At 43.7% G+C, this 15,582-nt stretch overlaps 1 protein-coding gene across 2 annotated transcripts in view; it reads left to right on the top strand.

The window, feature by feature from the left end:
- The window catches only part of LOC137357243 (anthrax toxin receptor 1-like), a 164,306-nt gene that overhangs the window by 101,855 nt on the left and 46,869 nt on the right, over positions 1 to 15,582 (top strand). The window contains exons 13-14 of one of the 2 annotated variants that reach the window (XM_068023428.1): positions 1,014 to 1,109; positions 4,677 to 4,715. In XM_068023428.1, the coding sequence (XP_067879529.1) occupies positions 1,014 to 1,109; positions 4,677 to 4,715 (135 nt within the window). The remainder of the gene's footprint in view (positions 1 to 1,013; positions 1,110 to 4,676; positions 4,716 to 15,582) is intronic. The other variant, XM_068023429.1, reaches the window with a different exon arrangement.

Here is a 15,582-nt window from a genome sequence, read left to right as displayed (position 1 = left end):
CAGTGATGCAGCTTTTCAGCTCCAATTATGGACTCGTGCCATGGCTGTTTTCCGATCTGTTTGCTGTGGGTCTGCAAGGCAAGATCAAGGAATACAATAGAAAAGGTTCATTTGATGGCTTTTTTCACAAGTGGTAATTGTGCCATTCCTTTTATTTGGTAGAGTTCTTTCAACCCAAACGTTTCAACCTCTACATGCATATGCAAACTTCCCGACTCAAAGCCAGCCAACCGATTCAATTTTCAGACCCCCACAAAAACCACAAGGATTTTCCTGCACAGCTTTCCAACTCAAGGTTTAATGCTTTAATTCTCTTCCAAAATTCATGTTATGGACTGGGAAATCTTGACCCCTGGGGCAGGCTGAGTGAGCTGATCTCATCCAGAGCAGTCTTGCCACAATGGGCCTTAGTCGTTTAATCCAGGAGTGGTGGGGGGCTGGGGTGGGGTGCGGGGTAGGGAAAGCTGCTTTTTCAGGACCCTTACTAAAACACTGTCTGAGAAGAGCCACAACAACAACTTGCCTTTGCATCGTGCCTTCATGGAGTCAAAGAATAGTACAGCACAGAAGGTCTACCAAGTCTGTGCCAGCTCTTTCAGAGAGTATTCCCATTTGTCCCACTTCCCCAGCTCTTTCCCCGCATCCCGAGAATTTTATCTCCTTCAAGTATTTATCCATTTTCCTCTTTCAGAGAAGTAATAGAGCAGGAGAACTGGAATTAATTGGATAGCTCTACTAAACAACCAGCAGAGCAACGACGGGCCGAACGGTCTCCTTCTGTGCTGTACATGATTCTATCACGGCGCATGAAAAATAAAGTGGAAAATGTCACTTGCAGCAAACAGGGGGCTCACTGCAGAAATGGAAATCTTTTGTCAAAACAGGCAAGCCGTGCCCCAGACCCATTTCAGTGTTGGCTTTACATCGTAACTGGGCTGATGAACAGGGACATTTCCACAGCATTTTGGCCAGAATTTACTAAATCAAGCTTTCCCTTTCTGTTTTCATTGCAGTCAGATGGAACAATTCTGGCGATCGCACTGTTAATCCTGTTTCTGCTCCTCGCACTGGCCATGCTCTGGTGGTTTTGGCCTCTGTGCTGCACTGTGGTAAGTCCTGGGATTAATCCAGAGTATTCTGATCCAATTATTGAAGCCACGTGACACTTACATCCCGAGTGACGAGAGACAAATTAATTCTCTGAACTGACAAAACAAGTGCGTCACCCATAAAGAAAATATGTACGATTGTCATGGGGTTTGTTAATTTGGAAAGAAAAAAAAAAACAGGCTTTGGAAATCCTCGCCCAAGTTACAACCGAAAACCTTTTCTGGGCAACAGATCAAAATATTTTATCCCATTTGGAAATATTATGATTTGAGACATGTTCTGGGGGTGCTGCTGCACAGCTGGGTACAACATCTCTTCAGCAGTATAAAGAGGACAGAAAAATTGGTTTGGTTAGACCCAAACATCTCAGCTGCTAGATTAGATCCCATGACGGAAAGCTCCAACAATCAAACAGCTTTTGAACTCCGCAGGAAGAAAATTGGTCACTTTATAGTTTCATTCCCAACTTTGCAAGGACCAGAATCCAAGGGCTGTTTAAGAATTCTGCATTGAAGACAAGAGTAAGTGGGAGGTGAGAGAGAACTCTGTACCAGACAGGAAAGCCAGACCGCAAGGGTGCTCCAGGCAGAAGACATATCAACGAGCTGTGTCACATCAAGTCAGAATAGGCTAATAGCTACTTTAAGAAGGAAGAAAATTATATACAGCATGCAAGGAGGCCATTTAGTGTATTGCACCTGTACTGGCTCTCGGAAACAACCACCAGATTAGTCCCACCACCATCCACTACAACTCTATCCCTACATCCCTGTAGATATTTCCCTTCAAGTATTTATCCAATTCTCTTACTATTGAGTCTGCTTCCACCACCCTTTCAGGCAGTGTATTCTAGATCATAACAAGTCGCTGTGTTCAAAAAAAAATCCTCATGTTGCCTCTGGTTGCCAAACACCTTAAATCTGTGTCCTTTGGTAAATGACCCTTCTCCCATAGAAAGCAGTTTCCCCTCGTTTTATTTCGCAAATGCTGAATGATTTTTCACACCTCGTTGAAATCCCCTCTTTCCCCTTCTCGACGCTCAGGAGAACAAGCCCAGCTTCTCCAATCTCTCCACATAACTGACCTCCTGGTGCCATTCTCCAAACGGCCTTCTGCAAAATGATGCCAATCGTCAGCTAGCCGACTCCATATACAAACATGGATGCAGGCTGGTAGCCACTCTCCAGGGAGCTTGTCATGCACGGCTATTCCCATTGGACAACCCATTGTTCGGGAAAAAAGAACAGCAGAGGATAAACATCAAAGGAACCATTTTCTGGGCTTTGGGGAAAGAACAGGGGCAATCGAACTACTTGGAGACCAAGCACAGACAGAATAGCCTCATAGGATCAAAAATAGGCCATTCAGCCCATCGAGCCTGCTCTGCTATTCAGTTAGATCATGGCTGATCATCAACCTCAACACCACTTTCCTGTGCTATCCCCATATCCCTTGATGTCATTAGTATCCAGACATCGATCGATTTCTGTCTTGAACATGCTCAGTGATTGAGCTTCCACAACCCTCTGGGGTCGACAATTCCACAGATTCCCCACCCTCTGAGTGAAGAAATTCCTCCTCATCTCAGTCTTAAGTGGCCTACCTCTTATTCTGAGACTGTGTCGCCGGTTCTAGAATCACCAGCCAGAGGAAACATCCTATCCACATCTACCCTATCACGCCATGGAAGAATTTTGTAGGCTTCAATGAGATCATCTCTCATTCATCGAAACGCTAAGCGAATACAGGCCCAGTTTCTGCAATCTCTCCTCATAAAACAATCCCGCCATCCCAGGGATTAGTCTGGTGAACCTCCATTGCACTCCCTCTGTGGCAAGTATGTCCTTCTATGATTAAGTGCAATAAGTCTAGTTGGAAGCAGAAAATGAAAGGAGAAAAGTCTGCAGAAGCAGACTTAATTTGCCTGTCCAACAGTCTTCTGTTGAGAGCTGGTCACCTCGAAACCTTAGATGCCTCTCTTTGGGAGGGTTAAATTAGGATGTTACATCGCACCAGAAACAGCCTCAGAAAATGCTGTGAGGTCACGTGCACACCATGGAACCTCCTGTTCCCAGACTGTAACATCATCTTATCAGATATCCTCTGAAACACCAAAGGAGTGGAGACTCCCATGCTATGGATCTCTGCCCCTTTTATCCCACAGCTGATGTAAAAATTGGCCCTCGAGCTGAATGGGTTATGAAGGATTCCTGACGCAGCTGCAAATTAGAGATGATTTTAACGTTTAATGACACAAAAAATATATAATTTTGAAATAATTTGCAGCTCTGAATCAAGTATAGTGAGATATGTCAGGAGCCATTCTGCTGAGGTAACAGGAGCGGCACAATAATAAATGACAAACATGCAAGATAACAAAGCAGGCTGGCAACAAGTGTGCTGCTTAACTCACAATTATAATGATATATTGTGCAAAGAGCAGATTGCTGATATAACTGAACACGTTCGCAGACCACACCAAACAATGCCAAATAAATTCAGACAAATTCTTTCAAAGAGGTATGAAACTGAAGCAGTCTGTGGAAAAATGCAGCAAGACCTGGACAATATCCAGGCTTGGACTAATAAGTGGCAAGTAACATTCACACCACACAAGTGCCAGGCAATGACCATCTCCAACAAGAGAGAATCTAACCATCTCCCCTTGATGTTCAATGGCATTACCATCGTTGAATCCCCCACTGGCAACATCCTAGGGGCTACCATTGATCAGAAACTGAACTGGAGTAGCCATATAAATACCGTGGCTGCAAGAGCAGGTCAGAGGCTGGGAATCCTGCGGTGAGTAACTCACCTCCTGACTCCCCAAAACCTGTCCACGATCTACAAGGCACAAGTCAGGAGTGTGATGGAATACTCTCCACTTGCCTGGATGAGTGCAGCTCCAACAACACTCAAGAAGCTCGACACCATCCAGGACAAAGTAGCCCACTTGATTGGCACCCCATCAACAAACATTCACTCCCTCCACCACTGACACACAGTGGCAGAAATGTGTACCATCTACAAGATGCACTGCAGCAACTCACCAATGCTCCTTAGACAGCACCTTCCAAGTCCATGACTTCTACCACCTAGAAGGACAAGGGCAGCAAATACATGGGAACACCACCACCTGCAAGTTCCCCTCCAAGTCACACACCATCCTGACTTCGCACTATATCGCCGTTCCTTCACTGTCGCTGGGTCAAAATCCTGGAACTCCCTTCCTAACAGCACTGTGGGTGTACCTACCCCACATGGACTGCAGCGGTTCAAGAAGGCAGCTCACCACCACCTTCTCAAGGGCAATTAGGGATGGGCAATAAATGCTGGCCTGGCCAGCGACGCCCACGTCCCAGGAGCAAATCAAAAAAACATTCTGATAATTTTGTTCATTCAGTGCCACCAGGCACAGCAGAGGCTGAAGTTACCCAGCATTGTACCACACCAGTTTTCACCAGGCTTCTTTTATTGTGCAACTGCTTTTCAAATTGACTTCTTGTGCCAACATCTCAGCAGCTTTGTAATTGTTTATCCCTCTCTGTCTTCATGTCTTGTTCTAGATTATTAAAGAGCCCCCTCTGCCACCCTCGGATGATGAAGTAAGTACTGCATTCTCTTTCATCACTTTGTGGATGCATCTCAGTCTTTTTAAATTGGGAAACCTGGGTGAAGGGGTCCCAAAAAGTCTCTTGAGCAGCTCACCACCTGGGTTGAAAAGAGTGAGAGAGAAGACATGATAAATTGGGAGTGCTGCTGACATGGCACCAGGTTTAGAAAAGTCTTGTTGTCGATTGAGGGAGGTAGAGAGTTCCATACGTGGTGGGTCAGAACGATTTAGAGGCGAAGAGATTGAGTTGAGTCTTTCGGGTTGATTCTCCAATCAAGGGTTTGTTGGGAAATGACGGGCCCGAAGTACCTCCCTCACCCGCAAATATTTTCAGTCACTTAAAGTGGGTGGCAAATCAAGATCTGCATGGTTTCTGGTTTGTTGATGAGCACTCCTCCTGCTCAGAAAATTGGCCCCTCGATTTCAATGCAGGTCGGATGAAAGGAGGAGGACGCTGCATTTGAAATTCCCGTGACGTACTAGAAATGAAGGTGTGGAATTTTTAACTCCCATGTTTTATGTTAAAAAAACACCCTACAGTTGCCAAATTTCAACTTACTGACATGTGGCGTGATATCGGTATAGTAACAAAAAAACATGGATCTTCTGGGAAGTACGACAAGGTGATAAGTTGATGTTTTTCTTGCATTCCGTCTGCACGACTCTGTTCCCAACTATTGTTTGAGCTTTCAATACACAACAGCTAACAGGTTGACTGTCCACTCTGGGACCATATGTTCCCACATCTGATACGCCATACATGTTGCTGTCAAGTTGACATGCTTTACACCAGAGTTACGAGTGTTTTTAATCGAGGGCCATTATCCCAAGTAGTGCATTCCTTGCCACATGGTCACTCTCCGCAATGATGAAGTATGTTTCACCATGGATTAATGTCCTGTGCTTGCAATCCCCGACAAGCAGGATTAAAACATGCCAGCCTAGGCAGTTGCCAAGTGATAACCTGGAACTTGCTGGCAGGAACTGCAAAAGAAAGACAGAACTGATTGTATACCATTTGATATGTTTTGAAAATTGGGCCCTTTACTTGCTCGGTGGAGCTTGTGTTAGGTTTTGACCACAATAGGTTAAAGATACGTTGGGTTTTTACAAGTATCCAGGCCCCTTTTAAACAAGCTTGCAAAATAGGAAACAATAAGACATCAGTTTAATCCTTTATGTTTGTATTAAACTAACCACCAGATACAGTGACCATGAGGTTACAAGATTACAAGAGGACTCATTTAAGGAAGAGGTTGATACTTGTAGTTTGAACCTGTTTCTGCTGGTCAAAGCTAGATGTTCAAGTCCCACTGAACTTCTGTGTGTTGCACTGTATACAGCCTTGCGAACATCTTGCTAACATCATGATAATATGTCAACACAGTCTAAGTTATTTTGTCGTGTAAGATATTAACCCATGAAAGCATCTTGCAAATGGTGCAATCCTCTTTCGTGCATCTGCACAACCCTTGCTTTTTTTGGAGTTTGTACCTTGCTATCTCATCTTTTCTCATAACTTTTGTTACGACCAGGTGAGAAAGGGGTCCAGGGTTCTCACTCAGTCTTCACCTGGTCTTACCGTAACAGAGTTTAATTTGAAACACACCTGTATTTTTTAGCTCCCCCTTAGTGAATCCTTGTTCACTAATTATCAATTATAGGGCAAAGAAAACTAGCCAAACAGGTCTTCTTAGGTTTAAAGAAAAAGGTTAAACTTAATGAAACTTAAACTCTAATTCGGTTAACACCTATGGATACACGATGCGCCCACACTAGCATGCATACGTGATACACACATGCAGATAGAGACAGAAAAGAGCAGAAGAAATAAAGTAGAAAAATTTGAGGCAATATTTGAATATGGTTTTGGTTACTGTTCTTCGAGCTCGTGTAGAGTCCTTGATTGTAGGTAGGTCTTGCTTTTCATTGGGGCCCAGTGTTCTTCTTAAACCTTGTTCGATTTAAGGGACTTTTCTCTCTTGAAGTCCATGTGTCCTCAGTGGGCCCAGAGGCTTGTAAGAAAGAGATGCGAGCGGACAGGAGAGGTCTTCTCACTCCAGAAGCAAACAGTCTTGTGTTTTCAGTTGAATCTCTTCGTACAATTCTGAAAAACCAAGGTTGCCAAGCTGGTTATTCGTGTGACTAGCTGGTCTGATCACGTCTGTTTGTGGATTCTCTTGTCTGAGCCGATCCTGGAATATTCCTTCTTCCACACAATACCTGGTGCTCAAAATCCATTGTGGGTTACATTGGAGCAGGGAATAGCCCCTTTGTCCTGCCAGGCACTGTCTGTTAGTATGCAAAAATGTTGTCTGGTGATTTTTTTAACAAGTCCTTTCTTCACTCTGGTAACAGTTTAAAATCAATGTTCATATGACAAAATTAATATGCCTCGTTCTTGGCAGGTGGGGGGTCTGCAAGACATTTTCTTGAAGGAACATAGGAACAGGAGCAGGCCATTTACCCCTTGAGCCTCTTCCATCATTCAGTCAGATCATTCATGGCTGGTCTGTGATCTAACTTCATAGATCCATCATTGCCCCATATCACAAAATAATTTGGGTCAACATAAACCGATCAATCTCAGATTTACCATTGACAATAGATCTAACATCAAATGAAATTTGAGGAAGAGAGATCCAAACTTCTACTACCCTCTATGTGTAGAGGTTTTTTCCTGATTTCATTCCTGTAAGGTCTGGCTCTAATTTTTATGCTCTGTCCTCTAGTCTTCGACTCTCAAACCAGTGGCAATAGTTTCTCTCTCTCTACCCTATCAGCTCCCTTCATATCTTGCAAACTTTGATCAACTTACCCCTTAACCTTCCAGGTTCTAGGGAATACAACCCAAGTCCCTATTAGTCTTCAGTCAGTCTTTAGCTCATCTCCTGACTCGGCTTTGTACCTAGAACACACCATGTCTGTCCTTACAGAGATTCTTGTAATATTACTTGATCCCTTAGTGTGCAATCAATTGTCAGACTCATGGGACTCCATGTAATACCAAAGTAAACGTGCATTTTATTACACTTTAACTGCAACACACACACATATATAATTCTAAACACGTCTAGCTCTGTCGGGCTGCACCCACAACTGCCTGGTCATGTGTGACACACCATCACTTCCTCTGGTGACCTTCACTTACAGCTCTGAAGGTGGTCCCTTCTTAACGTCATCCCACAACAGTTCTCACCTTGTGTTGAATGTGACCACTTAGAATTACATTGAACATGCAGCACAGAAACAGGGCATTTGGCACAACTACCCCATGTCGGCATTTAATGCTCCACTTGCACCTCCTTCCCTCCTTTCTCATCTAACTCTCAGCATAACCCTCTGTCCCTTATCCCTCACATGCTTATCTAGCCTCCTCTCAACTACACGTGGTCGAGAGTTCCACATTTGCACCACTCTCTGGGTAAACAAGTTTGTTCTGAATTCCCAATCGGATTTATTAGTGACTACCTTATGTTGTTAGCCCTTACCTTTGCTCTTTACTACAATTGGAAAAACTCTCTCTTTATCTACTCTATCAAAACCTTTCATAATTTTGAAGACCTCTATGAGGTCAGCCCTCAGCCTTCCTTTTTCAAGTGAAAAGAGATTCAGCCCAGCATTTTATACCTGGCTCCTTCATGCATTAACCTAACTTTCTTCTCAGTGCATCTGGTGCGATGTGCTTCAAATATTCCTAATGCGAGTGCATTCCACTTTCTTATGACTCTTTGGCAAAGAAATTTCCCTTCGATAATTTAATAATGCATGGAATGTGAAGAAAGGCTTTAGTGCTTGGTTTTCAAGCAGAAAACTCTTAGCAACAGCAGCTTCCTGTGTGCTGCAGCAAGGTTCCAAGAGTGATTTGAATACGAGTTTACACAGCGAGGCTCAACCCACTCTGAGTTTCGGGGAATATTTGCAAAGCTCGCATGGGATGCCGGGGAGGAAATATTTCCTTTGTGCTCGAGGTTTGGTGAAATTATAAATCCATTCTTGACAGACAAGTTTATGGTTTCAAAACACAAAAGCGTGGAGCAAACCTCTCCCAAGGGCTGGGAATTTATAGAAAAGTGAAGAGTGAGATTGGGTCCATCCAGCCTGTTTCTGGTGTAGAGTGCTTTTGTACTATTTGATCACGTTTTCTGGAGAGAGCTCAATACACAACTCTGGCAGAAAACTGCAGCCAATACTTTCAATTGTAATACGTCATAATCCTTAACTGGAAGGGGTGGTGCGGGAGTGGGGTAAAGAGAGGGAGTTAAAGACAATCTTTTGTCATGCAGAGAGGGAATAAAATGACAAGTGGTTATTGAAAGACAGCCTTTAAGAGTGAATGAGATCACTAAAAATTTGTAGAGGAAAGAATAGATGAACGACGATGGAGAAAGAGCAGGAAACTGGGGTTCAAGAGGACACCAGCAGAGGCCTCATGGACCAAGTGGCCTTGTTCGGAGCTGGACATCCAAATTAGGTGCAGGAGTAGGCCGCTCGGCCCCTCGAACCTGCTCCCCCATTCAATAAGATCATGGCTGATCTGATTGCAACCTCATCTCCACAGTCCCACCTTCCCCTGATAACCATTCACCCCCTTGCTTTATCAAGAATCTATCGACCTCTGCTGTAAAAATTTTCAAAGACTCTGCTTCCACCGCCTTTTGAGGAAGAGAGTCACAAAGACTCACGACCCTCTGAGAGAAGAAATTTCTCCTCATCTCTGTCTTAAATGGCCGACCCCCTATTTTTAAATAGTGACCCCCAGTTCTAAATTCTCCACATCCACGTCTCAGAATTTTATATGTTTTTTTCAAGTCACCTCTTACTCTTCGAAACTCCAGCCTTTCCTCATAAGATAACTGGCCCATTCCAGATATTAGTCTATATCCTTGTGACTCTATACCCAAGCCATAAGATGACAGGATAATGGTTACGTTGCTGGATGAATAATCGAGAGCCTGGTTTATTATTCGGAAATGTGAGTTCAGATACCACCATGGCATGCTACCTACTTGGCCTCCTGGGTGCTCTCCTTTTGAGTTCCATCAACAGTCATCACAATTGCACTCTTTCTTATTCTCCTTCAACAAGATACAGCACACATTGAAAAAGCGTTCTGGAATAATTGTTGGCCAACAGCCGTGTCTCAGTAGGTTCACACACATCTGCTTTACCCCATCGCTTCCTGCATCATTTCTTCACTGTAGCTGGGGCAAAATCCTGGAACTCCCTACCTAACCACGTTTTGGGGGCATCTTCATAATGTGCGGTTCAAGAAGGTGGCTCACACCTCCTGAAGGGCAACTAGGGATGGACAATAAATTCCCGCATCCACACATTTGAAATGAGTCGTCTTGTACACTGCAGAGCTAACCCATCATTGACCAATTGTTCAGCAGCATCTGTATTCTCTCCAGCTGCACGCAGGATGTTGTGGAGGTCACAGCTATTTATTGGCTGTTGCCCATCAAACACTCATAACTTCTTCTAACCCCACACTGCTGTTTGCAATCAAAGGCCAAATACACCTTTTACTAAATAGACCCTTTGTTTTGTTATCTTACTGCTAATGAAACACGTTGTTTTCTGGACACTGGCTTTGCCTACATGTGAAAGATATAATGCATATATGCAGAAATACACAAGGACTAAAAACTTGATACCTCGCCAAAGGAAAGACTTTTCTCATTCACCTCTGTTCAAATTGTGCGGTCCCGACACTGCGGTGCCCTATATGGTTGACCAGCTTACCACCTAGGCATGCAAATGAAGACTAAAAGCAAAATACTGCAGATGCTGGAAATCTGAAATAAAAACAGAAAGTGCTGGAAATCCTCAGCAGGTCTGGCAGCGTCTGTGGAGAGAGAAACAGAGTTAACATTTCCCCCTGAAACGTTAACTCGGCTTCTCTGTCCAGAAATGCTGCCAGACCTGCTGAGCATTTCCAGCACTTTCTGTTTTTATTTCAGATTTCCAGCTGTTTTTAATGCAAATGAAGAATGATGACTTAAACAAGAGGACCACCCACTGTGACCTCTTGGCACACAATGGAGTTCGAAGCAGTCTAGGGTGTCATTTCTGCTTTCCCCAAGAACGTGCACAGTTCTGTCAGTTAAAATGGAGCAACCGCAGACACATTCAAGATTAGCAGTGGGGTAAAGCAGGGGTACACCTCTAACAGATGACGCTGAATGCAGAAGTGGCATACACCCCATGTGCCTACTTATACTAATACTGGGAACCACGCCAGTGATACAGAACAGGCTGTGCCACCAGTTAATGATGTGTGTTAATTATAAAAACACTCACAAACTAATAGCTGCAGACACTTGAGCACAACATTTCCAGTGTCTCACAATAGATCCCATCAGAAACTGGGATCCAGAGTGTCTTCAACCATGTGATTTCCAGGCAGATGGTTGCATCTTTTCCTCTGCCTCATTTCCAACCCAGTTTTCTTTGCCCTGCCTCTTCTGGAAATCCTCCACTACCTTATGAATTGCAGGATGGGCATGTAATGAGCAAATGAACTTCAATGTAGATGAGTGTGAGGTGGGTTTTTCTTTGTAGGAAGAATAAGGAGACCATATATTCCTTGGAAAATAAGTGTCTAAATGAACAAGAGGAGCAGAGGGATGTGGGGTACGGTGAAACCAATCATTGGCTGATAAGGCCACAAAGAAAGCAAACAAAGCTTTATTTGTGGAGGGATAGAATTGGAAAGCAGAGAAGTTATGCAAAACTTATATCGAACTTTGGTAGACCATCCTAGGAGAAACTCTTTTACTCAGGGAGTGGTGAGAATATGGAACTCACTACCTTAAGGAATTGTTAAGACAAATTATGTCGATGTGTTGAAGTGGTAGTTAGATAAGCACACGACGGAGAGAGGAATTCAGATATGTGGATCTGGATAGATGAAGTCAATCGAGTGGGAAGAAGCTCATGTGGAGCATTAACAACTGCATAGACCTGTTGGGCTAAGTGGCCTGTTTCTGTGTTGTAAATATTATATAATGCAGCTTGTAGTATGTATTGAAGCCATTGTGAGAAAGAGCAAGTAAACCTCTCCCTCCATCTCTCTCGCCCAAGGGTGATTGAGGGTGTCCTCCTGCTACTCTGGTTGAGATCAGGGATTGAGCTGAAGCATCCTGATCTTCACACTGAGCAGTGGACATAGCTGCTGGGCAGTTCAAAGATCTAGTTCTTAATGCTCCCTTCAGTTCTTTTGTGATCATCACAAAACAGGATGTTAGTGCTGGGGAAGGTTACACTTGCAATTTCAGGCTGTCAGTCTTGAAGCATTGGGTCTTGCAGGGTACAACACAATTGTAATGGTAGAGAAAAGCCTCGTCTACACCCAACATCATCCTTTGGCTGCAATCAATCTGACGTTCATTTCTGTTTTCCACCCCCAACCATCCTGAGGATGGTCTATCTGAGTGACATCCCCAACTTGTAACAAATTGCACACAGTTTTATCTGTCCGCTCATGCCTGATAGGAGCGAGGTGGATTCGGACCAAACTTGTTTCACATCCAGCCCGTAAGCAGAAGAAAGTTTAAACTCAGGTTTCAGAGGTGAAAATCTAACATCTCTAATCCGCCGATTCATCCAGTTCCCCAAATTCTGAATTGTAATTCATGTCTCAGTCCATAATCTAATTATTGTAACCCTCCAAGATATCTGCTCCTCCAATTCTAGCCTCTTATGTAACCCCGATTCTAATGGCTTCACCCTTGGCGAATATGCCTTCAGCTGCCTCGAGCATAAGCTCTTGAATTCCCTTCCGAAACCTCCCGACCTCTCTGTCCTCCTTTCTGACACTCTTCAAAATCTACCTCTTTGACCATGCTTGTCCTAATGGCTCCGAATGTGGCTCGGTTTGATAATGCACCTGGGAAACACTGTGGAGTGTTTAATTATGCTAAAGGCACCAGAGAACTGCAAGTTGTCGTACTTCCAAGTTCAGGATGCCATTTTTATGTCAGTCTTCTTTTCCCTACTCCTTCCAAAAACTGATATGGATTCCTTGCCTATCCTTTTGTTGGCTTGTTAATTAGATTGTAACAGATTCTAATGTGAAAGTCTGTAAATTGGAACAGATGCTTTCTTGGAATGTGATGGATGTGCCAAACGTTAATTAACCATAAGGAATGGGTCTTGTGGGAGCAGCAATATCACAGTTTAAACTTATTCAGAATGTCACTCACAGGAAATCAAACTGGCGAAGGGAAATGGTGCATGATGATTGGCGAAATGTCCGTCCTAATATTTTTACGTCCATGTTAACCTTCCTTCAAATTATTTTCCCCCTACAAACTTGAAAAGTTGGGAATAACCGAGAAGGTGCAAAAGATTACACAAACCAGTTTCTCTCCCCGCCATCACCATTTGACTTCCTCCGTTGAAGACACTCCATATGAGGATGAGAGAAAGTTGTCAGACATGATGGGCCAAATGGCCAGCTGTGCTGAATCATTCTAGGATCCCATGAATTTGATCCGACAGCATCACCCTATCCATGTCCCTCAACAGCTTACTTTGGTCCTCTGAATTCCCATCTTCAATAGAGAAATTCAACATCAGCATCTGTCAGGTGGTGAATTTTGATTTAAAAAATTAATAATTAGACTTCGAGTGGGTGGTTTGGAAAAGCAGAGGCATGTGGAGTTTGTGTTTAGGCAGACTTTAAAAGCAGCAACTCAAGTATATCAGGCCATGAACGAAAAGATGACGGAACACAAAGCTTGAAGGCAAGAGGTATAGAACAGAGGTGGATTGATGAATTTGGAGAAAACCTTGCAATTTGAAGTGCTGTCTTCAGTTGGGTGGATATTGAGACAGGAGAAGGGATACACTGCAGATTCACTAGGATGCTGCCTGGTATAAGGAAATACAAACATGAAGACAGACCGAAAACAATGAGCTGTTCTCTTTCGAAGAGACAGAATTGCAGTGTCATTCGATTTTTAACATTCTGAAGGAATGGCACCGAGTCGATAGAAACACACTGTTACCATTGTACTCGACAACTTACTGAAGGAGACGTAGGTACATGATTAAATGGAAAAGATTTAGGACAGAGAGCAGGAAAAACTCGTTGACACTTGGTTGTGAGGCTGTGGAATGCTGTACCAGAGTTAGTGGTTGAGGCGGAGACCATTTTAATATTTTAGCGATGAAGTAAGTGTTTGAATGTAAAGATTATGGGAACGGGTCATGCACATGGGATTACACTGCTGCTCCTTTGGAAGATAAACACAAGACGAACTAGTTGGGTCAAATGCTCTTTGAAATAAAATAGTCCTTTAAGTAGAAAGGCAAGGAAATCATGGTCAATCTTGAGAAATGTTAGACTGCAGCCAGAGTATTGTGTCCAATTTTAAGCACCACATTTTACCAAGGACGGCAAGACCTTGGAGAGGGTGCAGAGGAGATTTACCAGAATGGAACCAGGGATGAGGAGCTGCAAACGTGTTCAAAATTATAAACAGTTTTGATTGGGTAGATAGGGAGATATATAGTCCACTGGCAGAAAGGTCAGTAACCAAAGAAATCGGATTCAAGATAATTGGCTAAGAATCCAGTGGGGAGATGCGGAGAAATGTTTGTACGTAGCGAATGTCGTGATCAGGAATGCACTGCCTGAAAGGGTGGTGGACACAGATTTAACAGTAACTTTCAAAAGAGAATTGGACGTACACTTGAGAAAGGAAAGGCATGCAGTGCTCTGGGAAAAGAGCAGGGGAGTGGGACGAATTGAATAACTCAAATGTCAAATAGCTGGCAGAGGCACAGATGGTTCGGAACAATGATGGGAGGGATTAGGGATTGGCTTTCTTGAAGCATCCAAAAGGGAAATTGCTCAATTCAGACCCAAGATTCATATCGAATTATTATTTCTGCATAGATTGACATCCGTGCTAGACTTGGCCTCTGTTGTGGGTATGGTGTTTTTCAGATTTCAGACTCCTGTGATGCATGTTCCTTTGCTTCTCCTGGGGGTAATTTCTGAAGTGTTGTCGGACTGCAGGAAGAAACCCACACGGACGGAGACTTCCCCAGTTGCAGACAGAAACTATACTTCATGTGTTGACTGACAAGTTGCTCAGAGCTGTTTCACTCACTAGTTTGTGAGGAAGAAGTGGGTTCATGTTTCACTGCAGAAGGAGATGCACCCTCCTGTGACTGACATTGAGAGTTGTACTGACAGGTTTAGAATGAGTTGGGAAGGAGACTGTTCCTTTCCATCCTGGATAAAGTAGTTGAACATTCTTTACGTTGTGATAAGTATAGCAACGCCCCCATGAAATTCTTCATCTTGTTTCTTGTCGGTGTGAGCCTCTAAGACAATCCTCCGCTCCACTCAACTGCATGTTTCAATCAACCATAGATAGGGTGGAGCAAAATTTGCAAGCAGCTGCACTGAGGCTTGGATGCATGCTCAGGGATTGCCCGTTTTGATGTCTTCGAAAAATAAATTGGAGTAGGAGGTGGTGCAATCAGTCAGGATTGAGAAGAACTTGCATTTCTATAGCACCTTTCACCACTTCAGGGTGGCTTTACAGCCAAATGATGTACTTTTGAAGTGTCGTCACTGTTGCACTGTAGGAAATGCAGCAGCTAATTTGCACATTGCAAGATCCCACAAACAGCAGTGTGATAAAGGCCCACAAATCTGTTTTAGTTGAAGGATAAACATTGACCAGGGTACCAAGAGAACTCCCCTGCTCTCCTGCAATTCACGTCAGGGTATCGTTTTCATGTCTCATCTGAAAAATGACACCTCCAGTCGTGTGGCTCGTCCTCAGTCCTGCACCAAAGAGTCAGCCCAAATTACCAAGCCAAAACTGACTGAT

This window comes from Heterodontus francisci, chromosome 47 (genome assembly GCF_036365525.1).
Source record: "Heterodontus francisci isolate sHetFra1 chromosome 47, sHetFra1.hap1, whole genome shotgun sequence".
Taxonomy (NCBI): Eukaryota; Metazoa; Chordata; class Chondrichthyes; order Heterodontiformes; family Heterodontidae; genus Heterodontus; species Heterodontus francisci.
This window is presented reverse-complemented; position numbering and strand designations above follow the sequence as displayed.